This window comes from Poeciliopsis prolifica, unplaced genomic scaffold (assembly GCF_027474105.1).
Source record: "Poeciliopsis prolifica strain line A6 unplaced genomic scaffold, Auburn_PproV2 SCAFFOLD001, whole genome shotgun sequence".
Classification (NCBI taxonomy): domain Eukaryota; kingdom Metazoa; phylum Chordata; class Actinopteri; order Cyprinodontiformes; family Poeciliidae; genus Poeciliopsis; species Poeciliopsis prolifica.
The window spans coordinates 20,211,498-20,239,285 of record NW_026562376.1 but is presented as its reverse complement, the minus strand read 5'-3'; the positions used below and the strand labels follow the sequence as shown (position 1 = coordinate 20,239,285).

The 27,788-nt window shown below is 40.7% G+C and overlaps 1 protein-coding gene across 5 annotated transcripts; it reads left to right on the top strand.

The window, feature by feature from the left end:
• Nucleotides 1-824: 824 nt before the first annotated feature.
• Nucleotides 825-22,363, top strand: LOC129358327 (sodium channel protein type 3 subunit alpha-like). 5 transcript variants are annotated; one of them, XM_055027329.1, is made up of 31 exons: nt 825-1,056; nt 2,401-2,551; nt 2,636-2,773; nt 8,348-8,466; nt 8,867-8,953; nt 9,431-9,556; nt 9,959-9,968; nt 10,007-10,325; nt 10,463-10,541; nt 10,612-10,753; nt 10,861-11,055; nt 11,551-11,647; nt 11,770-11,999; nt 12,366-12,437; nt 12,686-12,787; nt 12,888-13,244; nt 13,387-13,549; nt 13,666-13,853; nt 14,169-14,241; nt 14,401-14,555; nt 14,674-14,847; nt 15,038-15,148; nt 16,154-16,429; nt 16,506-16,559; nt 17,491-17,628; nt 17,703-17,807; nt 18,160-18,430; nt 19,063-19,615; nt 19,701-19,845; nt 19,926-20,003; nt 21,108-22,363. In XM_055027329.1, exons 1-31 carry the CDS (start codon nt 977-979, stop codon nt 21,384-21,386), a joined length of 5,067 nt encoding a protein of 1,688 aa, XP_054883304.1. In that variant the 5' UTR covers nt 825-976; the 3' UTR covers nt 21,387-22,363. The 5 variants fall into 5 exon arrangements, 4 of the variants coding, with proteins under 4 accessions (XP_054883304.1, XP_054883278.1, XP_054883285.1 ...); XM_055027303.1 differs by lacking the exons at nt 825-1,056; nt 2,401-2,551; nt 2,636-2,773; nt 8,348-8,466 and having other exon boundaries at nt 8,788-8,989; nt 9,431-10,325; nt 11,548-11,647; XR_008605798.1 differs by lacking the exons at nt 825-1,056; nt 2,401-2,551; nt 2,636-2,773; nt 8,348-8,466; nt 8,867-8,953 and adding an exon at nt 20,947-21,038 and having other exon boundaries at nt 8,994-10,325; nt 11,548-11,647; nt 21,108-21,215.
• The last annotated feature ends 5,425 nt before the right edge of the window (nt 22,364-27,788 follow it).

Here is a 27,788-nt window from a genome sequence, read left to right as displayed (position 1 = left end):
AACTTTCATCCCACCCGGAGTTGAATAAATCTCTTTCTAACAAACAGGACAGAGAACCTGAGTCTTCTTCAACATCATTGCCTCTGAGGCGATTCAATATTCTAAGGACAAACCCGGGAAGGATTTTCTGCTTCTGATTTGAACCAAAAATTATTCACACCCCTGGACAGATTTAGATTTTAAAAAGTTTATTGTCCGTAAAAAGAGTCAGGCGTTTCTCAAAGATGAATCAAACATTGCGAAGGGATTCTGAAATAGTTTTAAAACCGTTTTTGTTTTTTTTGTTTTAAAAAAAAATGTGTTGTGAATAAAAAAAAAAAAACACCTGCATGTCAAACCCTCTCTCAGCTAATGGTAAAATGTTTCACAGGATCAAGGCTATTGAACTTATAATTATCAGGCAGGTTTTTGCTTGTTTCCATCACCGTCTTTGAGGTTGGAGGACCTGAAGTAATAAAACAAGCCACAAAATGATTTTTGAAACAGAACTATAAGACTTTTCATTCCTGTTTTCGTTTTAAACATTTGACCAAAACTACCTGTCAGTGTTTTACTAAACATTAACATTCACAGATTTCAGTTCTCCATCTGATCCAAATATTGTAAAAGATGGATTATCTGTTTTTGAGCTCTAATGTTTAGTCAAATTATGAACTATGGACAGATTCTGATTGTTGTTTAGTAGAAGTTACTAATCCAATAATTTAGTCTGTGTGTATTGGAGCTGGGAAACACCTGAAACATGTAATGTGTTGAGTCCTGAGGGCCACGGTTGGGAACCACACTGATATAGAGGAGCTTCTAACACTCAGGGTTTCAGAAGCTCCTCCCACACACCAGAAAAACAGGAGAGCTGTCTGAAAACCGCAGAGACCCCAGAAGGCTCGTAGAGAAGAACAGCTGCAGGAAACCGAGAAGCTGGGACAGACGAGCCGGGACAGTGAGACGGAGACCGATCAGGATCGAGTTGTGGAAAATGTCCTGGTTTGAGTTTTGGAGCAGCAGGCTGCAACGAGCTGAGCCTCTGATGAAAACACAGCTGACCCCCTCCCAGAGGTGAGTCTGTCTGCAGAAACTTTCTCTGCTCTGGTTTGAAGAAACTTAATTCATCATCATGTGTTCTTTCCCATATTGCTGGTTCTGATCTGGTTCACTCAGTTTGGATTTAGAAGGGTTTTTTTTTTTTTTTATACCACATCCATGGAGTTTTTCTTCTCCATGGATGGGGCCCCACTTTGGATGGGGCCCCATCCATGGAGGGGATGTGGCCCTCAATGTTGGGCTCTCAATGTTGCACCACTGATGATACAAAGAGGTTCCTTCTGTAAAGCATCAAGAAACTGACAGCAAATCAGTCACGCCGAGAACAGACAAAAAAACAGTTCGTCTGAAACGGATCACATCTGAAATCCTGCAGAACAAAGAAACTGAAAACGTTTTCAGATGTGCGAAGTTGAAACAGGATGGGAACCTTGGAGCACAGAGAGTGTGGGGATGCTTTGTTATCAAATATAAAATCTGCAATTAAAGAAATCACAAATTTGCATCTGGAAAACTATAACTGATGCTCTTGCTGACATCTGGGAACGATCTTTTGTGCAGCCGGTTTGTGGAGCGCGTTCGCACCGCGAGGGGAGACAGACGGATGTGGAGGTCTGCAGAGTCTCAGCAGTCGCTGAGCTGTCTTCCTTTACATTGTTTCATCATCAGTTTCTGAGAACATTTCCATTCTTCAGCTTTACGCTGATGTGAATAAAATGATCCAACACAGAAATGAATCCACCCTTGTGTGGATTGGCTACGCCAGCATCTGGTTTTGGGGGGGCGGTGCCACATCTGGCTGGACAAAACCAACAGTAAAACACGGCAGTGGTGGTGTGATGGTCTGCTGAATGGAACCATGAATTCATGACCTCAAAATCAATCCCACTTGGGTTCTGCAGGTGGACAATGATGAAAAGCAAAGTCAGGGCCTAGTCAAAGCCCTGACTTGAATCCTGTTGAGACGCTGTGGCGTGACCGTAAAAAGGCAGTTTGTGCCAAAAACGTCCAGTGTTGCTTATTTAGATCCACTCTGCAAAGAAGAATAGCAAAACTTCCTCCATATCTGTAAAAGACTCACAGCAAGTTATCGCAAACGCTCGTTTGTAGTTGTTGCCCTTAACGGTGCAGTTATTAGGTTTAGGGGACAATCACTTGTTCACACAGGGCCAGAAAGGATTTATTCTCTCTTAAAATCCTCATTAAACACAGAAATGACACAATTTGTGTTTACTTGTCTTGTTATTAAGTGAAGGCGGATATAGTATTACTGCCTGACTCAATAGCTGAACCAAACTACATCGATGTCGTTCTTCTCTCTCTCAGTTTCAAAGTCAATGCTTTGTCATGTCCCCACAGAAACCAGCTCCATGGCAGCCGCGAAGTTCGCATGGAGCTACGAAACCAGAGGATGACGTCTCTGCTGCCCCCTGTTGGCGTGGAGGTCTTTAGGCCCTTTACGCCAGCGTCGTTGGAAGAGAGCCAACGAGAAGCTGAGAAGAACAAAAAGGTGCAGGTGAGCGTTCATCTCTCAGTCAGAGCAAACGAATCCTGCTGGGGAAACTCCAGCTCTCACGACCCGAATTCATGCTAGAAACCAGAGGAAGACCAGAGAGAACCAGCCAGTCACCTGCAGGCGGGGAAACCTCTCCCTTTTATTTATGGGGCCCCGGCCCCGGAGCTTCTCAGCACACCCCTGGAAGATCTGGATCCTTTCTACCAATCACAGAAGGTTTGTTTTCACTTCTCATTTCTGCAGGGCAAAAATAAAATCAATCAATAAATCACTTGCTGAACTTGTTATTCTGGGTCCTGGATGAAAAGGCTTTTACAACATACAAAACCAAACATCTTTGGATTTACAAGAAAAATGTGTTTGCCCACCTGTGAAACAATCAGTCAGCGTCTGTCCGACAACGACTGGCCATTTGAAATGGTCTAAACTCATACATGTGCTTACAAGACGTGCACAGCATATGACAGATAAAGTCACTTAGAAACTACAAGTGAACTGCTTTCATGGCCAAAATGGATGTTGGGCAGAACCAACTTAAAAAATAAATAAATAAAATGTTTTAGTTTTTTTTATAGCACAATCATGTCGCTATTATCTTCAGTTGTCGTGCATGAAAGAATAAAAGCAACTCTCCGTGTCTGTTTTTGATGAAAGGCTAACATTAGAACATGATTTTTTTTTTTTTTTTTTTTTTTTTTTTTTTTTTTTTTTTTCTGCTTTCTTCTTTTTTTTTTTTTTTTTTTTTTTTTAATTGCAAAAACAGAACAAACATAAACAACATGTAACACTCTTAAATACAAATACATTTACAACAATAAAGGGCTTTATAGAACATAGAACAATTGTTTTACAATACTGACATCGAATCGGTGCTCGAGGGTTGTATTTCTTTAAGGGCATCTAAGATTTGAATGGCTTTGGCATTTGAGCTAATTTTTAAAGATTCTATATAAATATTAATAGAGGATAATAAAATCTTAAGGTTAGGTTTGTGCTCTGAATATTTGGAGGTATGAATATGATATTTACCGTAAATAATAAAAAAGTTAACAACATATAATAATTTTGTTTCAACAAGTTTACATTTGTCCATCCCAAACAGTATATCCTTAGCTGTAAAAGTAATATTTAAATTTTTTTGATGAAAATAATTTGACATATCTCTCCAGAATATTTTGGTGTAATTACAATCCCAAAAAAGATGAACAAGTGTTTCTTCATTATTTTTACAGAAAGTACACATAGCATCCAAATCCCATTTATATCTTTTTATCAAAAATGTTTTACTGGGATACACATTATGAATTATTTTATAAGAAATTTCTTTATTTTATTATTTATTAAGTATTTTTTAGGGAGTAACCAAGTCCATTTCCAATTTATATTTTCAAAAATTCTGGACCAATAAAATACACAAGCTGGTGAAAAAACCATATCTCTTAATAGAATATTTCTTAACATTTTGTTGTTTGCTTTCTTACTTATAAAAGGACAATCATAATCAATATAAATTGAATTTGAATCAAAATTTGGTATAGAGTTAGTTTGACCTGGAGGTAAAGATGATAAAAGCTTTAATGATCCACTAGGGATTGCGTCAAATACCACTGCATATTCTTTAGGAGTAACAGGAAATTGGAAAAGTAACATAAAGTCAGAATAAGACAATAAATGGCCATCTGGATTTAGTAACTGGCTTACAAGAAATATTCCCTTATCAAACCATTTTTTATAGAATATTGTCTTATTTTTGTATTTAATGTCTTCATTATTCCATATATAATATTTATGAGGAGAGAAATTGTGTTTGTACAAAAGTGTCCAGCTTAACAGCATTTGTTTATGAAATGTAGATAATTTTAAGGGTATTTTGGGAATACTGTAATTGCATCTAAGAAGAAAAGGTAAACCTCCAATTTTATTGAAGTTGTAAATTGGAATAGCATTCCATATAGAATTTGGGTTTTTCAGAAGATTTTTTAAAAATTTAATTTTGAATGAATTATTTAAAGATATGAAGTCAAGGGCTTCAATTCCACCCTTTTCAACTTTATTCATTAAACTACTTTTCTTAATGAGATGGCATTTCTTTTTCCATATGAAGTTAAAATTTATTTTATTAATGTTAGCAATGATTTGTTTTGGAACGTCAAGAGCAAGGGCTGGGTAAACGAGTCTAGATATTCCTTCAGCTTTGACCAATAATGAACGTCCTAAGAGAGAGAGATCTCGCTGTAGCCACAGATTAAATCTTTGTTCAACCAATTTAATGATAGGGTTAAAGTTTTCTGTTGATCTTATATTTTGATCTTTAATTATTGTGATTCCAAGATATTTAACTTTATCTTTTATAGGAATGTTGAAAAATGTGCCTTTTAATTGAGATTTAATGGAAAGTATTTCACATTTATTTAGATTTAGAGTTAAACCGGAAGCTTCGGAAAATGTGTTGATAATTTCAATAGATTTTTTTATTTCGCACTTATTCTTTAAGAAAAGTGCAGTGTCATCAGCAAGTTGAGAGATTACAATATTTTTGTTTGCAACATTAAGCCCTGTTATTTTTTCTTTGATTTTTATAGAAAGAATTTGCATGGCAAGAATAAATAAGTATGGAGATACTGGACATCCTTGCCTGAGACCTCTTCTTAAATAAAATCTTTTAGAGCAGCCATGTGACAATTTTATAGACGCATTGCAATTCCTATATAACATTTGACAGCTTTTAATGAAGATTTGTCCGTATCCAAATACCTCTAATGCCTTAAAATGTATGCTCCACTGTGTCAAAGGCTTTAAAAAAATCCAGAAATAATATGAGACCGTCTTCCTCTATTAAATCTGAATAATCTAGCAAATCCAATATAAGTCTAATATTGTTAGTTATATGTCTACCCGGAATGAATCCAGATTGAGTTTCATCAATCACTTCTTCAAGAGTATTCTTAATTTTTGTAGCAATGCAACCTGCAATAATTTTATAATCATTTTGTAGTAAAGTAATTGGTCGCCAATTATCTAGAAGAAGCTTGTCTTTTTGTGGTTTAGGAATCAGTGTAATTAGACCTTGGGTCATTGTAGGTGGAAGTGATCCAGAGTCCAAACTTTCAAGATAAACTTGAAGTAAAAATGGCGACAATTGCTCTGAAAACTTTTTATAGAATTCTGCATTGAGACCATCTGTCCCTGGAGATTTATTTAATTTTAATTTATTAATAGACTTTTGAATATCTTCAAGAGTGATCAAAGAATCACAATGGTCTTTATTAATTTTACTGATTTGATGCATATTATTCATCGAGTTAATAAATTGTGTAATAGTTTCATCAGAACACCGTGACTGATACAACTCTTTGAAAAAGGTTTCACAATAAGAAGAGATTTGAACAGGATCTTCAGTTATACTATTATTAATTTGAAGTTTCATAATACTGTTAGACTTTTGGTGCTTTTTTTCTAACCTAAAAAAATAAGAAGAGTTTTTTTCTCCTTCTTCTAACCATTTCTGTCTCGACCTGACGTAGGCTCCTTTAGCTTTAGATATGTAAATATTGTCCAGGTTCAACTGTAAATGGTTTAATCTAATTTTTTGTTCTTCAGATATATTTTCTGGCAGAACATTATTTAAAGAGATAATTTCTTTTATTATTTCTGATTCTATTTTCCTCTTTTTTTTTAGCAAATTCAGCTCCAGTTTTCATAAAAATTTTCCGAAGTTCATATTTGAGGAGTTCCCAGTTTTTACTAAATTCCTTCTGGCTACAAGCTGTATTCCAATACTTAATAATTGTTTGTTTAATATTTTCTTCTACTGTTTTATCTTCTAACAGTGACGAATTGAGTTTCCAGTAAGCTGTAATTTTATTTTTTCCGTACTTATTTAATTTTGTTTTTTCAATCAAAATAAGCTTGTGATCTGATAAAGGAGCTGGTAGAATATCCGACGTAATTTCATCTGTTATTAAATCAGATATCAACCAAAAGTCAATTCTTGATTGAAAGGAGCCCGATTTGTTTTGCCATGTGAATTCAATTTTTGAGCTATTTTTTTGTCTCCATACATCAATCAGGCCAAAGGTTGATATAAAGTCTTTAAGAGCTGTGTTTGTATTTATATTAGCCTTTGGAGGAAATCTGTCTAATGAATCATCAAGAGTTGAATTGAAGTCCCCACCAATAATAATATTCATATTATGATACTTGTCACATAGATAATTCACCCCGTTACTTAATCTATCATAAAGTTGCGTATTTTCTGCTTTGGTATTATACCCATAGATAGAACCTAACAAAAAAAATTCTTCATTTATTGATACAGCTAATAAAACAAAATGTCCATATGTATCTAAGAGTGAGCATAAAACATCTCCATTGAAGTTGTTTCGTAATATTGCCACTCCTGCTGATTGAGTAGTGCCATGTGCCAGCCATAATTCGTCCCCCCATTGACTTTTCCAGAATTTGGTATCATTTGTAGTGGAATGAGTTTCTTGAATAAAACAGAAATCAGCTTTAAAATTTTTAAGATATAGAAAAGTTGCCTTTCGTTTAGTATTGTTTCTTAACCCTCGAGCATTAAGTGAAATAATTTTAAACATAAAAGTGCTACTAAGAGTTGTAGCTACTAACCCTGAAAATTAAGTTGCAGGAAATCTTACAAATTCTCCCGTCCAAAAAATTAAATAATGAATGGAGCCTTTATAATATTTTAGTGTCATTACTTAACTGTTAGCTCTTTGTTTCAAAATGTCTTCTAGACATTACCAGGAACAAGTTCTTTTCTTTTTCCATCCCTGTCAATGACAAAGGCTTTGGGACCAATGTAGAAGGCTGTTTTCCCTTCTTCGCGTGCTTTTTTCACCAGTGGCCACAGCATGTTTCTTCCCTGACGGTCCTCTGGAGAGAGGTCCTCCTTAAAGCGCAGGTTGCTTGACTTCAGGAAAGATGACTGCTTAGCCGCCTTCCATACCGTATCCCTGTAGTGTCTCATGGAGAACTGGATCATCACTTCTCGAGGACGCCCTGTGCTTTTGTTGCGACCCAGCCGATGTACGCTGTCGATGACGTCTGGTAGTTTTTCTGTGCATTCTGGCGCTGTCTTTTGGCAAATGGAAATAACCTTTCTGCGAACATCTTCCCTTTCTTCTTCAGTTAATCCTGAAAGACGCAAGTTCCATCTTCTTTTATAACATGAAAGCTCGAGCAGCTTGTTTTCCACCTGCTGCACCCTTTTTTCTGAGTTCTCCACTCTCCTGACGGTTTCAGTCATCTTTACTTGCATTTCTTTCATTTCAGCATGAATATAATCCACCGAATCTTTTAGATCATTTATGCTGGCTTGAAGACCGTCCGCTCTCTCATTTATCGTCGACTTTAAAGCTGCTATAATGTTTTCAGCGAGGTCCTGGTCCTCCGCCGACTTGTGACTTTTAGCCGACATTTTAGTTGGTGTACTTTCTGTGCTCACGGATTTACGTTTACCACTAGCAGCCATTCTTTGAAGTCTTCGGAGTGTCTATTTGAACACAATATCTAGCAAAGGTCTCAAAATAAGTGTTTCTCTGTATTAAAGTAGCTATAAAGTCTCCTTATTAAAACATTCTTGGAAGAGCTTGTAAAGATCGACTACTCACGCCGCCATCTTGCCGGCCCCCACATTAGAACATGATGTAAAGCTCAAAACAGCAGATTTTACGTCACGCATTTTGAAGGCAGCATTTCAGGGACTGAAAGGAAAGTGATGTCGGTCGTTTAAAGGTGTTAAATTCACTTTGACATTCTTTTCTGCAGACCTTCATCGTCATCTGTAAAAAGACGCTGATCCACAGGTTTGATGCTGATCCAGCCTGTTTCCTGCTCAGCCCATTCAGCTGTTTCAGATCCTCCGCCATCAAGATCCTCCTTCACCCATATCCTTCACAACCAGAACCACACGGGGTTCTGACTGTTGTGTGTTTTTATGCTGTTGTTGAACGTCTAAATGCTTTTGGCTGGTTTTGCCCTGGTTTTCTCGGTGGCTTTTTGTATCTGTGTGCTTTTTGATGTGGTAATTTTGTGTTTTTTCTCGCTTGATTTTGTGTATTTTGTGTTGATTATTTATGGATTTGTGGTTTGTGTGTGTTTTTTTCACCCCCTATTTCTGTCTTACATTTTTTGCTGGTATGCTATGCTTGGTATGGCACGCATTGTTTGGTCTGTTTTTCTGCTAAATTTACGTATTTTTGCTTCAGTTTTGTTTGTTTTTCATGTGGTTTTTGTGTCCGTTTGTGCTACTTTTATAACATAATTACATTTTCTTAACATAAACACTATATTCAGCGTATTCTTCATCCTGACGATTCCGACCAACTGTATTTTAATGACAGTGCCTCACATGTTGTGGACCAGAGACGCGGAGCGAGTCAACGATGGCACAAAAAGACACCTATAAGAGTGGGCTGTTGCTCCTCCAGTCCCACCCGCTTAATAGAAATAAAATATTTGAAATATCAATTCTGTAAAAATTGTAACCTATTGAAATAGGTTCTTCAAGTGGAAGTACAAAAAAAAAATGCGTACATTTAAAAATGTGTCTGAAGCCAAAGGAAACTGTAAAATAATCTGGAAAGAGCTAAACAAATGATTTTAAATGTGAACTCAGAATAGCAAGTGATATCCGTGGACCTGGAGTTATTGACAGATTTAATGGCGTCTTTGAGCATTTTGTTAAAGTTCTGCACTGTGAAACCTTAAAGCCTTAAATATGTTGCAATTCCTATGAATCCTTTGCGATGAGAGAATCAGCTGAATAAAACTTGTCCTACTCATATTTGCAGCTTTAGACTGTCTCAAAATTTCATATATATTTGTTTTACATCACCTGTGTGTGTACAGGTATGTGTTCATGATTATCTACATTGGTGAGGTCATCCTGAAGCTTTTGTCGCGAGTAGTCTGCTTGGGACGGTTCACCTTCCTCAGAGATCCCTGGAACTGGCTGGATTTCCTCAACATCACTGCGTAAAGACAACGAGACACGTGGACGAGATACACACACACACCTGAGACACACCTGAAACCTAACCGATAAATACCCGAAATAATTCAGTTTAATTCAAAAACACTTGCTTACCCACAAAGTTAAATGTTGTAACTCAAATTATCCCAGTCTTATCAAAGACTGGGATAATTCCAGTCTTTGGTTGAAGGTCAAACTCATTTTCATTTTGGGCCGAATCAAAGATCTCGATGTTCTTAAAGGGCCGGTTGTGCCAGTATGCATTGATAAAATCATTGAACTGTTAAAATATCAATAAATATTTGCTTCAACATTCATTTAGTGTTTCTTAAAGTTAAACAGTAATGATCATCGTTTCATGCTGAAGATCCAGATGCGCACTTTGTGCGCATCTGGATCTGGAGGTCTGTCATTGTCAGCACGTGTCGGTGTTTGTGTGTCGGATGTGAGAGGCGTCGGGAGTACATTTGATGACTCAGCAGACGTCCCTGTGTGCTCCAACCGCAGGTCCGAAGAAGATGGCCGAGAGGCTCGTGCAGTCGTTGAAGTGGCTGGCCGTCGCCATGGTCCTGATGCTGTTCGTCCTGAGTGTCCTGGCTCTGGTTGGCATGCAGTTTTTCATGGGTGTCCTCAAGCATAAATGTGTCGTTTCTTCTCCATCGGGAAGTTTGGAGACACCAACCACTGAGCAGCCTGAGTTGTTGGTCACTGACAACAAGACACTTTATTTCAATGACAACATTACTTATGAGGATTATACCAACAAAGTAGGTATGATGACATCTGAAATTCTCATCTTTCTAGGTTTATAATCTTTCAGATGTTTTTTTTGTTTTTTTCTGGAAGTACTGCAACATTTGAGCTCATTGGACACTACACTAATGAAAGGTCACATCTCTGTCTGATAGAAAATTTTTATGTCATGCCTGGTCAGTCTGACCCTGGTCAGTCTGGCCCTATGCTATGCGGGAACTCCTCCGATTCGAGGTATGTAAACACAACTGCAGCTCCTCCAGAAGCCTGGGGCAGCTGTAACAGCATGTGATGACGTGTTCAGGCGCTGTCCAAGAGGTTTCGCCTGCATAAAGACAGGGAGGAACCCGGAGCGTGGATTTGCCAGCTTTGACACGTTCAGTTGGTCTCTGCTGGCTGTGGTCAGGATCGCCATGCAGGACCTTTGGGACGTCCTGCTGCAGCTGGTGAGGACCAAACTAACCCCACTTGAGAAACCTGGTCTGGTCCCGCTGAGCTTCTTTTTGCAATTACGCTCCTGTCAAACCCATACAACCGTCTTGTCATCCCTCAGACACTGCAAGCAGCTGGTAAAGCCTATATGAGTGCGTTTGTGCTCGTCTTCTTCCCTGGATGTTTCCTGGCGGTCAGCCTCTTTGTGGCAGCGGTTGCCATGGCGCTGGTGAAACAGGAAATGGCTGAGGCCAAAAAGACAGAGGAAGAGTTCAGCTGCATTGTGAAGGTGCTGAAAAAGAGCGAGGACAGTGAGGTGAGTTCCTCGTTTTCATTGGCTGTTGGTGCATAATCGGCTTCCTACCTTCTCCGATTTCCCACCTGCCGTTGTTCCAGCTCAAGAATTACAAACTTAATGCTGGTAATAAGAAAAATACTCAATGCCATTGTTGATGAAGTGGCAAATATTTCCTTTCCTTTGTGGTTATTTGAAGAAATATAATTAATTACAGCATGACAATATGTTTACTTGCTTACCTGATGGAAAAACCAGTAAGTTGAGAAAAATTCTGCCCTAATTTGGAAAAGTGTAGAAATTAAAGGTTCCACTTTTGAGGGTGTTATTTTGTTCCAATTGCTCACCTCTAGTGGGCCATGTGTGTCATTTGCTGTTGATACGAAAAAAGAAGAAAAAAAAATGTCTTCACTCGATGCTAAAATTAATTGTGTCACGACAAACAATGCGTCCAGCATATGAAACAAGGATGTGGTCCGTTCACATATATTGAGTGAACATTTCCGCGGTCAGCAGGCCACTGCTGAGACGGAGCTCCTGGAGGAACATGACTCACCACAGAAGAAGAAACCTGCAGCAAAGACTCTCGATCAGGAGAACGTCACCGTGGGGGGTAAATGACGGTTGCTTTGGATAAGCGCAGTGACCTTTCCGATGTAGGAGGTTATGCGTTAAATGGCTTGAGTCGACAAACTCGAAGCTCTTGCAGGTCTCACTGTACTCTTTGTGCTTCAGATGCTGAGGACGAGGTCCGGCCTTCCTGCTGCTCCCGCGCTGACAGGGTCCTGCAGGGCGAATGCAGCATCTGCTCTCAGCGGCTCAAACTGAAGCTCCGCCCCTTTGTCCTGAGTCCGTTCTTTGACCTGGGAATTATTGTTTGCATCATCATCAACACTATCTTCATGGCCATGGAACATCATGAAATGAGGGAGGGATTTGAAGAGACGCTGACCAATTTGCGTGTAGTGAGTGATACAGATGGGCTTTATTTGATGTTTAGCCCAGTTTTGGAGCATATCAGTTTGCATAATTTTCAATTCACTCTATTTGTATGATTTTAGTTTCTTTTCTGTGCCGTGCTAGACAAGTATGAGTTTTGCTTCCAGGCAATTTTAGTCCAGCTTGACTAAAGTTTTAGTGCCATCCCAGTTTCTGGGCAGCTTCATATTAATTTTAGTTCCGCTTCAGTCGATTTTCAGACAAGACACAGTTTCACACAAACGAAACTTCTTCGCTTGTTCGCTTCTGGTCCGGGTCGTGCCCCTCTTTCGTTAGGTTCCCACGCCGATGAACAAATGGGTTCAAAGTGACCTTTGATCTCTGACCTCCAGGTCTTCACTGCGATCTTCACAGCAGAACTTCTCCTCAAAGTTCTGGCTCTGGGCGTCGAAGGCTACTTCAAGGTGAGAGAAGTGAAGAAAATTGAACGTTCTTGTTGCGCGTCAGTCCAGCATCGTCAACGTCACGAGATACTGAAACTTCTTTTATCTAATAGTATCGAGCTTTATGGCCACTCAGAGCTGCCATGCACGTCTATTTTTTATTAATTCAATCCAATTATTCTTTTCTCTTATCACCAAACACTGACTGGTAGCTGAATGTTTTATTCTGAGTACTTCACATGCGGTTTGGGATTTCGCTGTGGTTACAGGTGAGCTGGCACATCTTTGACTTCCTCCTCGTCATCCTCACTGTGTTGGATCTCTGCCTGGCTGACCTCGAGGGTCTGACTGTGTTGCGCTCAGTGACATTGGTCAGTACGATGATGACATCGCCACCATCGTCTGCGTTAAATGAATGCGTTTTCCCCTCCCGCCGATCTTTTCTGACCCACCACTGCGCTCTCCGTCCAGTTGCGACCGCTGAGATTGGGTCGTTGGTGGCCCGCCTTGGGCACGCTGATGAAGATTGCCTGGTTTTCCGTGGGAAACCTCAGTGTGGTTCTGGTCTCCGTGGTCTTCATGTTTGCCGTGGTCGGCACGCAGCTCTTTCAGCAGAACTACCAAGATCACAAAGAGAATGTCTGCATGTTCTCCTCCCGCTGCAACCTTGCACTCTGGCACATGACGGACTTTTCGCACTCCTTCCTGCTCGTCTTCAGAGTCCTCAGAGGCGAGTGGAGTGAGTGCATGTGGGACTGCATGAAGATCTCCAACAAGGGCCTCTGTGTCATCTACTACACAGCTGTTGTGCTTATCGGAAACATCCTGGTGAGTCTCTGTTCTGACAAATCAGAGTACCAAGAATAATTGACAGATCAATGACAATGCCAGTGGCGCTTTTGCTGGTTGCTGGTTTTGTTTGCTCCCTGTCATAGTTTGGATTTTGTCTGTGCTCCTGGTTTTGTTTCAGGTGGTGAATTTGTTTCTCTATCTGTTCTTGAGCCCATCCTGTGCTAATAAACCAGCCGCTGCAGCAGGACAAGTACCTCATGAACGTCATGCTGGATCCTGGATCCTGGACTCTTTCGGGGCTTTAACAGGAAAAAGGACCGACGCTAACACCGACCAGAAAGGTGGGTTTCTTATTTTCCTCTATGGTTCCTGATTGCTGCTGTGGTGTCACAGTAAACTTTGGTTTTCTGAGGTTTGTGTTCAAGCACTGAGGATTTTCTGCGTAATTTCCCAACAGTTGAGTCAAAAAACAAAGACAGACAGGACTATCTGGCTTTAACTCCCGTTAGCTTGGGCCAGCCGTCACTTAAACATCACAGTAATGACTCAGTCAAAGACTCGAGCGCGGTGGAGCTCAGCAGGAGGTCTCCTGGGAACAACTTTGAAATCCAAGTTGACACAAACAATGGAGAGAAGACGCAGAACGTGAGTAAAACATTCTACTGGTGTAATGTTTTCCATACTGAAGGCTGTTTGCAGATCTGGAGGGAAAGGACATGTGGCGATTTTCAGTTCTGGAACAGCTTCATGCATGAGGCTTTTTGACTTTATTTGCATAATTGCTCTCCTCGGTCTGTCATGGTCGACCACACCAGACCCTGAAGCATTGCGCCTCAAAACAACACGTCTATGTACAGGATTGTCCATCTATTTGTTCTATATATTGTTTAGCGCACTGAACATTTTGTCTTTGATGAATTACTCTAACATCAATGTGGGAATCTGTGTGGGTTTCTGCAGGATGGTGATGTGCAGAAGCTTCAGGACAACAAAAATCAGACAGAAAACTCCCCTGGAGATTGCTGCTGTGCAAGTATGTCCACTTTGTGCAGAAATCAGACATTTTGAGTAAAAATGTGTCTTTAATCATGCAGTTTCGTCTTTCAGCAGGATAAACTGAAATGTCACATGTTTTCGTGAAGTGATCGGCGCAGCATGTGCGGATCGGGTGATCAATACCTTTGCGTTTCAGTTTGTTACAGTCGCTGTCCGATCCAGGATATAGACACGTCCAAAGGAGCAGGGAGGGCGTGGTATAAGTTCAGGAAGGCATGTCTCCTCGTCATACAACACAGATTATTTGAAATCTTCATCATCTTCATCATCCTGCTGAGCAGCGCTGCTTTGGTAAACATAAGCACAGCACGTCCTGTTGTAATTGTTCCATCAGGATATGATTTTCTGTTTTTTAATAAATCGTTAAAATCTGAAATGACCACATGGACACAAGTCTGTTTGCATTCAGGCGTTAGAAGAAACGATGCTGTTCCACCATCCAGTCCTGCAGATGGTTCTGGACAGAGCAGACCAGCTGTTCACCTTCCTGTTCCTGATGGAAATGCTTCTCAAGTGGACCGCTTTTGGATTCAAGAAATACTTCAGCAGCTTTTGGTGCTGGCTCGACTTTCTCATCTTAGCCGTAAGAGCGCGATCAGTAACACACCTTCGGTCTGGCTCTGGCGGCTGCAGCTGTTCTGATACGAACGCCAGCAGTGATGGCTTCTGAGTCGGCGTGCAGACGGACAAATCATCCCACTAACAGAAACCTAAACTGCTGCTTCCTGCTCACCTGTACCATGATGTCATCAGCAGGTCTGTCTGTCCTCCAGGTGTCTCTGTTCAGCTCGGTTTGTGTCATGCTGGGATACTCCGCTGCATACCTGAGCACCCTGAGGGCGCTGAGGACCTTGAGGGTCCCGTCTCGCTTCAAAGGCATGAGGGTAAGACAGACCTCTGAGCAAAGACAGGCTGCAAAGACTGACCGGGGTGAAGGACAGACAGACGGAGCGACAGAGAGGTGACATTTGGACAACTGGTTATTGGAGAGGGACGGACAGATTTATTTTTCAAAGAGAACAGTAAGACAACTGGACAGACTGAAAAGAGGGACAGACAAACACTGGAGGCAGATCTGATCAGATGGACCGGAGAGACAGACGGACAGAAGAATCAGATGGACAGACAAGTTTGCAAGGCAGATTAAGGGACAGAGAGTCTGCTAAGTCTGCAACCTGTGGCTCCGGAGCTACAACTGGACCTTTGGATGTTCCTCAGTGGCTCTCAAGAAATTTGACTAAAAGTGATAAAGAAACCAATAAAGTTTCAAAACTAGATGTAGCAACAAATGAAGCTTCTTTCTAGTTTTTTATGGGATAATTACATTTAATTTTCAGAACAGAATGACATTAAAAGTACCAATGGTTTTTATCTAGCTCTATTTTTCTGGTAGAAATATTTTTTCTTAAATGATTTTCCCATTTAAGAAGATGTAGCCATCATCATTTCAAACAGGTTTTTTGATTTTTGTTATATTAAAACCTAAAAACATGAATAAAATGGTTTCTCTTTAAAATGACAACAGGTTTCCTCTATATTTTAATTAAGAAATATATATAAGATAAATTTCTCTCTAAAGGTCAGGTAATATTCAGAATTGGTTTTATTTAGCTGAATGGAGGACGAAGGTTGTCAACAGTAGTTTTGTGGGTTGTAAAGGTTGCAGACCCAATGATTAAATGAACAGACTGGGGATACAGATGGACACAAACACCTGAAGACATATTAGCTGGACGTAGAGACATAGCGACACCGGACAATAGACAGGAAATATTTCCAGATATAATAAGAGAAATAATAGGTCGACTGAGTGACCAGTCGCCTTCTTGACAGAGAGCAGCTGTGACTGGTCTGACCTCCGGCTGACTCCTCGTCGTTTCTCCGTGCAGGCGGTGCTTCGGGTCACGGCGGCCACCGCGCCCTCCATGTGCAGCTCTCTGCTGGTCATTCTGTTGGTCTGGCTGATCTTCAGCATCCTGGGCGTGAACCTGTTTGCAGGGAAGTTCGCTCACTGCTCCAACCACACGGACGGCGTGATCTTCGACGCGACTAACAGGACGCAGTGCTATGAGCTCGATGACGGCAGCTCCACAGACGTCCACTGGAAGCCCGCTGAGTTTAACTTTGACCGTGTGGGGATGGGTTTGCTTTCGCTGCTGATCATGGTCAGTTGACTCAACCAGCAGCTTTCCCTACTAATGTGTTCATGTTTTTCTGATGGAGGCCTGTGCTTCGATGCAGGCCACATCAGCAGACTGGAAAGAAATCATCTACGCCGCTGTGGACTCCACAAAGGTCAGTGCACCACCAGGTAGCGCTGTTGTGTCGAGACAAACTCCACCGTCTGCCGCCATGCAGATAGTGGACAGTGCTGTAAAGCCCCTGCCAAGCTAAAATTATGTGAACAGTACCTTCAAAATACCGTTACCATAAAGTACGACCTAGATCATATTCAATACTTTCTAAAAGTTGGATGTAACCTTTATGAAAATATGATTTTAAATATCTGTTAAAACTGTCAGCATGTTGTGACAGCTTGTTTTGAGAATGATGAGTGGCGAAAGGTTTGAGCTCCTTCTCCTCCCTGAGCTTCTATTGCTGTCTGAAGAAAGACACCCAGTCAAAGACAGGAGGAGGGTCTTTTCGATGTCAATCAACCTTATGAACATGCTGCTGAATGTGCATTCTGGAAGGTACCTTTCCAGGAAAACCGTTTCTCCCCCAAGCATTCATGGCGTAGCAGAGAGAAAGGGGCAGCATTTGGGCAGCAAGTACGCCACAGTGATTGACAGCGGTAAGACCCTCCCCCTGGCTCTGATTTGTTGTTTCTGACCGAATGGTTTATTTCTGGAGTTCTCACTGAGAGAGAAGGGAGAGGAAATCAATTGTTTTCAGATTTTATGTCTTCTATTACACTGCCAGTACATGGTAATGGTTTTAACAAATATGTAAAAAAAGAAAAAAAAAACTGAAAAAAAGGCTGAAATCCGATTTTAATAGGTTACATTTTTAAATCTAAAAATTCTGCTATGTTCTAAATGCTGCAAAAAAAAAAAAGAAAAAAACATTTTTATCATATTAGAACAGCTTCCAAAGCACATATGGATAGATTGAAAATGTTCAATACAAGGTTTCACTGCTGGAAGTGGTCTTAATAAATGTCCCATTAATGATACCAGTTACTGTATTGGGAATTGTATTGTTACTGGTCTGTGCTTGTTTGTAGGTGCACATGCAGCCTGTCTATGAGTCCAGACCGGTCATGTACCTGTACTTTGTCCTTTTCATCATCTTTGGCTGCTTCTTCAGCGCCAACCTCTTCATCAGGTTCTTTGTCGACGCTCTTCATCAGCTGAGCGACAAGATAAGTTTTATTACAGTGATTGCCACGGCTGCCTGCTTTCTGTAAGTTAATTCGTCTTCCCCGTGTTTCTGCACGCTGGAGGTAAACATGTTTTCATGGCGGAGGAGCAGCTGAAGTTTCACGGCACCGTCAGGAAGATGTTCCCCAAGTCACCTGAGAAAGCTGCTCCGCGCCCAACGGTGAGGTCACACGGTGTTCAGGTCGCACGGTGTTCAGGTCGCACGGTGTTCAGGTCACAGTCCAGGCTGGAGCAGACTCTAAAATCTGCAGTCAGGGAAGACTTTCATCTGAAGCACCACGTAAAAATAAAAACGGCATTTGAAGCCCAGCGTATCCCTGAACTCATTAAAACTGTCAACACCAGTCCTTGGTGTGACGGCAATTTTATTCCCCCAGAACCAACCAGTACAGTAAAAGTTAAACAACCTATTTGTCTGCTCCAGGCTCAGTTTTCTGTGAAGGTTTCCTGAACTTTATTGGCTTTTCGCAGTAATGGGAAGTAACTGACACCAGGCTCCTGATTGTCACCAGAACTGGTTTCAGGCTCGGCTCTTCGACCTGGTGACCGCTCCGCCATTTGAGATTCTGGTGGTGGCGCTGATCTGCGTGAACGTGGTGGTGCTGATGATGGAGTCAGACGATCTGTCTGACCAAGGAGTAGACGTCTTGGTATGGTTTTTGTTCGTCTTCATAATTCTCTACTGCATCGAGTTCTTCCTGAAGATCACCGCTCTCAGACGGCACTACTTCAGCTTCGGCCTGAACATCCTGGACTTTGTAGTCCTCGTCTTTTTGATCTTAGGTGAGTTGTAGGCAGCTGGTGGGATCTTCTCAGATCACTGACATGTTTATAATGTGACTGTATGTGTTTGAGCATCTCCAGAACGGTTTGAAGCAGAACTGCTCCCGGTAATTAGCTGCAGTAATAACATGCTGTACTCAGACGGCAAAGCCACAGAAAACCTGAAAAGATTTTTTTTTTGACATATATTATCTCCTAGACTGCTTTATTGTAATGATTTATTTTGCTATGAAATGTGTGATTTAATTTGGGTCAAATTGGGTTTTTCGGCAAAGAATCCCAATGCAATTGTTAATATTTGACGCATTTTTATCATAAAATATGCCACCTTATTCAGTACTACCCTGGAAAAACAATTAAATGTTAAAGAAAACGGATCACTTCTGGTAAAAGCCGAGGCTCTGAATCAAATGATTTCTGTTTAAACAGTAGAAATCCTCCGCTAGCGAGAAACCGTCTTGACTTTTCTGCTGTGACTTCAAACCTGAGGTCTATTGATCTATTGAACTCCGTCTGACGGTGATTACATCATCATCTTGTGCAAGACGTTCTTGATCATCAATCTTTTGAGGGTTAAAACCAACAAACTTTCATTAGAGGAAATACTAAAACTGTCCTCTCTCTGCCCTCAGGCTTGTTCATCAGTGATTTGTTGGATAAGTATTTCGTCAACCCGGCTACCTTCTTTGTTCTCCGGTTGGCTCGCATCAGCAGAGTCCTCCCATTCTTCCGATTGGGTAGAAGGATACAGATGCTGCTCACTGGCTTCATGATGTCTCTTCCTGCCCTCATGAACATCGGGCTCCTCTTCCTCCTTGTGGTGTACACCTATTCCTTCGTCGGGACGCGTATTTTTTACACGATGAACTTTGGGACGATCGGGGACAGCATAATCAGTATGATTCTCTTCAGCCCGTCCTCTACCTGGTCCCTTCTGGTGCGGAATAGCACGAAATATTCTCCACCCACAGTTGTCCCACTTTGGTACTGGGCCGACCTGTCGGCAGGCGTCGTCTTCCTCTGCTCCTACGTCCTGCTGCACCTCCTGCTGGTGGTCCACCTCTTTATCGCTGTCGTCCTGGGGAGTCTCAACAGCAGGGCAGCTGGAGACGCCTCTCTGCTGCAGATGTTTTACAACACCTGGAGGAAGTTTGATCCTGAAGCCTCACAGGTCATACCGTACAGGTGAGTCTCTCCGTGACGCAGCCTGGACCTAAACAAACCCTGTCAGTCTCTGTTGGTGGTTATTGAACTCTGTTGCTTTCCACAGTGAGCTGTCAGATTTTTGCGATGCGCTCCAGGATCCGCTGAGGATTCCTAAGCCAAACAACATCCGGCTGATCAACATGGATCTGCCTCTGCTTCCGGGAGACCAGATCTGGTGCCTGGATGTCCTGAAAGCACTCATGACTCAGGTGACACAACTTAGCCCAACTCCTGATTATTATCATTATTATTATGATTGCTATTATTATTGTTGTTTTCTTGTACGCAGACATTTGGTGAAGAGAGAGAAATGGACTCTCTTAAAGTCCAGCTGGAGAAGAAATTCACTGGGAACAATAGAACACAGGTTCTCTTTTATTTTATTTTTTAACTTAATTAGATTGTGCACTTTATATGTTGCGTGAGCGTTCGCCATAAGACTTTTTAACTTTTTCATCCTGTTAATGCACAACTGGAAACCGTCACAAGAATCAGAACTTTGTCATGTTGGAAAAAAAGAGAGCAAAAACTAAAGAGAAATAAAAACGTAAGGAAATACCTTTTGGGGTTTTTTCTGAAAAATGTGATAAACACAAGATTTGTACTCTTCTTCATTTGGATTAAATTACATGCAGGCGCATCATGTTAGAAGCTTATTATTAGAAAAGTAAAGCCAATTTCATTTGTGCAGCACATTCTCATCATCAAGGCAGATCAAAGTACTTTACTCCACAAAAACATCATACAGTCACCAATTATGAAGTAAACATGACATTTTATAAAATGCAGTCGTCAAAATCATCAAGCAAATACCCATCGAGTTACTAATCGAGAGGAACCCTCTGGGTTTTTAGGATTTAAAGGAACAACACTGCAACATCTTTACATCATCTTTGGTAGGAAACGTCTCCAAACAATTAGAAATCAGCCGTTTCACTGTGTGGGAAATAGTCCACAAATGACGACATTCAACCAGAAACAGACAACACAGTTTTAACTTTCAGGAGAAAGCTTAAAGCTGCAGTGTAACTTTTATTTTAAAAAATAAAATCATGATGCATCATGATGTCTACTTTTGACATCATGATGCAATGATGTCAACTGTAGACATCATTGCATCATGTCTACTGTTGATTTCAAGCCTGTTAAGTTTATCAAGAGGCAACCTTTGTTCTCTAAGGAAAACTTGAAGGCCACATTGAAGTCCAGGAAAAATTCAATCTTCTGGATAAACTCTGAACTGAATTATATAGAAATCATATGAAATGCCTTGCTTAGCACCAAATTTGGGTATTGTTTTTCTGTAACAGGACCTGTCCACCTCAACATCACAAAATCCACCATGAATGCCGCCTTGCAGATGTTCACGGTTCTGCTGTGAAAAACTCGTCAGGTCCTCCGGGTCAATAAAACATCATGAAGCTGGTTGACACAGGTAGTGTTTCCAACACTGACCCCTTCTGTGCTGCAGGTGTCTCACGAGCCAATCAGCAGCACCCTGCTGAGGAAGCAGGAAGAGGTGGCAGCAGCGGTTATCCAGAGAGCGTTCCGGAAGCACAGGCGCAGAATGGACCTCCAGACCCGCCTGAGGACGAAACCACAGGCGCGTCGGTGTCTTCCCAGTGAGCACTTGGCGACTTCTCCTGTCCGAGAAATGTTTGGAGAGAAACTTTCCAGCTGGGATGATCGTCCTCCGTTGTGCTGCCTCCCCGATCCAGTTTCTGCTGATGCTGTTGTCGGGAATGTGTGACATTTTCCACCGCTCCCCCTGGGTTTACTTTGATTGGCTCACGTCGTGCGTCCCTCGCAACAGGAAGTGAAAATACTTCTCGTGTAATCTTATATGTTTTTCTAACACGTTCTGGGCCCAAAAGTGGCCCTTTGTCAGTGACTAACACATTAACTCGCATCTGATGATCAGCTGATCTGAACACAAACCAGCTTCCAGCAGAACCTCTGGAGGAAGAGTTACTGATCTTGCAAAAGCAAGAGCTGGAGTTAAACACATTAAGCTTCATTTTCACCTAATCATGACAAAAAATCCATATTCACTAAATTACTTGGATTTTTTTACTACATTATGCTTCTGTTTAGTTTATGAAAACAGAAAGTAATAAACATCAGTATCAAGCCATTGTGTTATTTTCTTTTATAATGACCTTTATCCTTCTGTAGTCATTGCATCATGTCTACTGTTGATTTCAAGCCTGTTAAATTTATCGATTTATTAACGTTGCAGCATTCCCTCCTGAGCAAGTATGTGGGGACAGTAGAGAGGAAAAGCCACTTTTCCACAAGAGAAAACTAAGCTGAGTAGATTAACCGTCAGACAGACTTCCGCATGTGCCTGCTAAAGACCAGCTAGCTCACATGGCACAATTTAACATTTTTTGCCCCGATTTTTCCCTTTATAACAATCTAAGAAAGCTCCGACTCAGCATAATTGCTGAGTCTCTAGCAGCTGAGTTTGTAAAGCAGCCTAAAGCTGGTTAATGTTGGTAAGTTTGTGTAGCTTTTAAGAACAGGTCCATTTGAATATTCTAATTTAGTTACTATATGAAAGGAACCTTTGCTTTAAGAGTTTACTTGTTATTAGTCTTGCATTTTAGGACCACACATAAACACTCAGATAGCTACCAAACCGCCAAAAGAGATTTCAAGTCTGTCTGAATGCAGCTCTGATTGTAATCTTTAAATCTTTTCAATAAAGAAGACAAAAAAAACTGACACCGACTACATGTCAGCGTACAGTGATTCATTTCCTTCATTACAGGTTGTGTGGTGATGTAAAATGCAGTCACTATGGGGATCGTAGGGCAGGACCTGGTCCAGTCGCTCATTCCCATCACGCTCTTGTAGTCGGCATATTCTTCCCTTCTCATGAAGTACTGGTCGCCCATGTAGTTGGTGCGGTCATAGACTATGAAGCAACCTATCTCCACCCTGCAGGAGTGACACCTGCTCAGGTAGGAGGACGTGTCAGCGCAGTCGCTGCTGCAGTCACAGGAACGCCCCTGGAACGACCAACTCAGACACTGGAAACATCAACAGGAGCTTTATTGTAACCACTGTTGTATTCTCTGGACAGGAGAGTAAAAATCCTGAAGATATTTGAATCAGGATCATAATTTAAATATCCTTCTGAGGATGTTCTCACTCTGATGGGTCACTGTTCTTCTCCCACCACCAAGTCCTCATCATCAGCTGTCCTGAGCTAGCATTTAGCTCCCATGTTGGAGGATTCTTTTTTTTATTTTGATACCTTGACAACTTCCTTCATGACCTTCAACATGACTTCTGGTTCTGACCTTCTTAACTCTTTTCTATCTTCCAGATCTGTTGTACACTTCCACCTCCAGTGGGGGCTCCCTCACAACATCCACAACCTCCAGCAGGGTTTTCTTTACGACCTCCAAAAACCTGCGTAGAAATCTCCTGTCCGTTATCCAGTAGAAACTCTTTTATGACCTACAGAGGGGGCTTCTTAACACCATGACCTCCACAGTGGGCTTTATTATGACATTCAGGAAATTCTTCTTTCCTTCAAGAGACCTGCTTTTCAACCTATTTACCCCTAGGGTAAATCCTTCATGGCATCCCAAATCTTTACATTTTCCAGAAGTGGAGTCCCTTACAAAGTTGGGAGTATAAAATGGGCTCTGGAGCCTCCTTCTTGTGTCCAAGAGAGTTTCTTTTTGGTCTCCAAAGAGAACTTGTTCCTGTACGCCATCCGGAGATCTGCCTTTCAGGATGAATTTCTCCTGTGATATCAGATCTGGTTCTTCAGATTTAGAGCATCTAAATCTGAAACATAACGTGTCACTGCGTCTTTTCTCTGAACAACCTGGCTCAAACACACACGTGTGTTAAAGATATCTATTACTGTAATTTTGGGTGGAGAACCAGGGCTGACAATAGGTAACCTGAGGGATCCATTGGACCTAAAGTGCTGTTCCTGAAACCCCTCCCCAAACCACCACTCTGTACAATCTTACTCTTGTAAGAGAAACGTCATCAAAGAGGTTGGATATTTTAGTAGGTTTTATTCTGGATGTTCCTCCCAGTGATTTTTCTCTCCATCTCTGACAGCTTCAGCCCCGGGCAGCAAGTGTCTCAGTTGTGCTGTTACCTGCCCAGGTGTGCTCATTCGTTTGGATGGCAGCTCGAGCAGGTAGGCCCACTTTCTCTCCCTGTAGCACACCAAGTGTCTTTGATGGAACTGAAGTTCCTGTTGTTATAATTCAGACTAAAGGAAAAGAAAACTGGACTAATTCTGTCAGATGGGTGCAGTTAATCCCTGGATCAGCCTTTTCTCTTGAACAGTCAGTTTTAAAAAAAATTCATTTGGATAATTTCTTATTTCTTAAATGACTTCTACTGAAGTAACAGAGTTTGCATTGAATCAATTTTGCAGGTTTTATTCTGTGCAGCTTCTTTGTGTCAGCGGAAAAAAATAAACGATGTTCTTCTGAAAACCAGCCAAAGAAATTTCACGAGTTTGTGTGTTTGGGTAGAAGTGATGTTTTATTTTGAAATGTAAATGAAAAAAGCTGCGTAAAGGTCACTGTAGGGTACATTTAACTCATCCATTGCCACGCTGACTTCTCCATAAATAAACCAAATGACAAAAGGTCCACAATCCTGAAGAACTTGTGCATGTAAAAACATGACGCGCGCGGACTGGGGTTCAACACGCTGTCAGACACACTGAAGATAAATCATTGTTTGCGTTGAGCTTCGTTTTGGTTTCAAGACGCCAGGATGGAAGATAAAAATATTTTACAATGTAATGTTTTTCAACAGAAGATGAACATGTCAGGGATTGAAGTCGCAGTGACGTTTGAATCGCTGAAATCTGAAAACATTAAGAATGAAGTTAAATGAAATGCTCGCCGTGGTGCTGCATCTCATTTTACAGTTTTTAGTTGTCCTCTTTTAACTGGGTAAAAACATTTGAAATGGTTTCTCGTGTCGTTATTGTAAAATCGTGGGAGATGCATTGGTTTAAATGCATCTTGTCCCATTTTTCAAATTAACCTGGCAAATTTTTTTAGCATTTGTGTGTAATTTTTACATTTGCATCCAACAGCTGCAGTGAAACATCTAAATATATTTCACAGTTTAATGACTTTATATCAATTCTGTCCTTTTTTCCACTCTGCACCACCTGTAGCACACAGACGGTGCAAATCTCAGTGAAGTTTCTTCTGAATTCATCATTTTCTCTCCAACCCCTGGAAAAGTGGCAGGATAATTTCTTCGTGCAGCTTTTGAAATCTTCAACTGTTTGGTTTTCACCCCCACTCCTTGAAAACGGCGTATAAAAACACAGACATGACCCGACAACGTCTGAGAGCTGAAACACTAGTGGCATGAAAAGAAACGGGACCTTATCTCTGATGTTCCATCTTGTTTTAAAGCAGCCACACGACTCTGATCTCCAGCAGATCTTCTCGTTCTGTTTCATGACTATCAAAGTGATTTATTCCTCTGCACTGCAGCCAACACTTTGCATCGTAGCAGAAACCTCAAAAATGAACCTAAATGCAGCGTTGTTACTTATGAAATCGCATGTGCTTATTATTGTACCTAAGACCCACTTTCTGCTCCACAACTTTTATAAAATAACCGCACATTCCTCATTAAATCCATCTGCAGATTCCTCAGAGCTGAAAGAAAAAAACGTTTCATTTACGTTTAGTTCAGAGGATTCCTCGGGCTAATATCTAAAGCGTAAAATTAGACCTGAGCTGTCTGTCAGAGTAAAATCCCAATTATCTGCAGAGACATGTTCCCTCAACTCCTTTATTTCTTACTGTCCCTAAGCCATGTTTTTAGCTTCTTTCTTTTCTTAACGTTGATCATGCGTGAAAGTTTGCAGCTGGAAAATCTGAAATTTTAACTAATGACATTCATTCACCCATCCATCGTCTAAATCCACCTGTCCTGAAAAGGTTGCTGGGGTGTTCACACCTTGGACAGGTCACAAGTCCACTACTGTTAACAGATTACTTTTAATTTGTAATTAAACAAATCTAACACTGAATCTTCTTGATATTAAATAAATCAATTTAAATAAAAATGTTCTATTTAAAAACCTGGTGCTCAAATGTGCTGAACAATCAGGTTGTTGTAGATTTTTATTAACTTTTCCTAATTTTTAATATAAAGGCCAGACCTTAAATCTGCTGTGTGATGATTGAAGAATTGAGATTTTAGTTCTGAGCTGCTGATGGAGTCAACAAGAACATCAGATTTATGGCAGAGGAGATGCTGGTTCTACTGGTGCGTTGTCCTCCATTTCCAGTGAATCTGTTGTGTGTGTGTGTGTGTGTGTGGGTGTGTGTGTGTGTGTGTGTGTGTTGCTGCAGCATTTGAGCTGGAAATGCAGTACAGTTCAGTCAGTTTTTGGAGAGACACAAACATTCCAGTTAAAGTTCATCAATCCCTTCAGGGCGCACGGTTCACTGCTGGATAAACACGTTTCTACCATCCAGAGTCCTGCAGCTGGGTTCCAGCTCTCAGAAAGTTTCAAACCACAAGAACCGAGTTGGAATCAGCTTCAGTCGGAGAATAAACACGTTTCATTATTAGCAGTGGCTGAACCACATCGTGTTGTGGTCTGTGGGTTTTAACTGGTTTGGTTGTTGCACTTTTCTCTTGGCTGGGTTCAGATGCTGTACTGTTTCTACAAAGCTTCAGTTCAGGGTTACGTATTGCTCTGTACTTTTATTTACTTTTTGTTTTTAAGATTTTTATTGACTCTAGTGGCTTTTATTTGGTAGTTAATTGACAGGAAAGTGGGTCATGAGAGAAGGGGAAGACATGCAGCAAAGATCACCAGGCCGGAAATCGAACCTGCAACGTCCGCGTCGAGGACCAAAGCCTCCATACGTGGGTTGTGCTAAACCCCTGCGCCAACACAGCACACCCCCCTGCTCAGTACTTTTAGTTTATTTTACTTGTCTGTTCCACTGGTTCTAACCTGTGTGGGTTTATTTGAATTGCAATAAGCTGCACTGCCTCAAAGTTTCTATTCTGAAATTTAGATAATAGTTGTCCGAAGGTAGAAATTATAGAAATCAAACACATTTACATTTACACCTCACATAAACGTTCACCAAGTCCTCAGCAGTTTGACATGCAAAATTTTACACCTTAAAAATGATGCAGATACAGTGAACCAGTTAAAACTCAAGGTGAGCCTCTGGTTTTTATTGTGTTGTTAACTTTTGGTTGATTAAAAAACCGAGTGCATTTAAACGTTTAATAAGGCATACAACAATAAACATTTGGCGGTTTAAATGCTGTGATTATTGACGATGTTGTAATTATGGAAATGAAAATGTTTCCTGTCAAACAGGCTTTAAAGAGAGACTCAAAGAGCCTCAACCTGTTTCCTGTGGTTTGTGACCAGTTTATACATTAGAATGTCATCTGTGCAAATATCACTGTAAGCATTTCTAGACTTCAAATAAAATATTTAAACTTTCTCAACATTTTACTTAAATGTGAAATTGGAGTTAAAAATTGCAAATTAAATGCTTAATTCGTATGTTGACTAAACCTTTCCAAGCTGTACAGTTTGCTTGTCACAATAACAAATTTTACTGGAACATAAATTGGTCTAGAAGTTACTGCGCTGAACAAAAATTTTGAGACCATTTTCAAGTGATGTAATGAAAATGACAATAATGTGAGAATACTTTCTCAAAGACGAGTAACTTTGAATTCTAATAAACATCCAACAAATAAAAAAATAGACAAAAGCAACAAATTCATTAATTATGAAATCTCTGTAAACAAAATGCGCTACAAAAAACACTCAAGACTTTGTTTTCCCATTTTTGATAGAAAGAGAGCGACAAAAGAAAAACTCGATAAATCATTCAAGTGGAAATGATCAAGCTTGCTTTAATTTATTATGGTGATTCATTCACTGATTTTTTGCGATTGGCCTAAAGGTTTTGTGTCTTGTTTGTTCAGTGAGATTTTATTCAGCCCACGTTGCTGTGGGAGACATTAAATGATAAAATTATGACTTTAGTTACTGTAGTTGTTGGGGTTCTGGTGCCGTTCATGCTTTTATATTCCTTCCCAGAGGGATTTTGTTTCATTTTGTGTAATTGTTTAATCCATTGTGAAGTTGCAT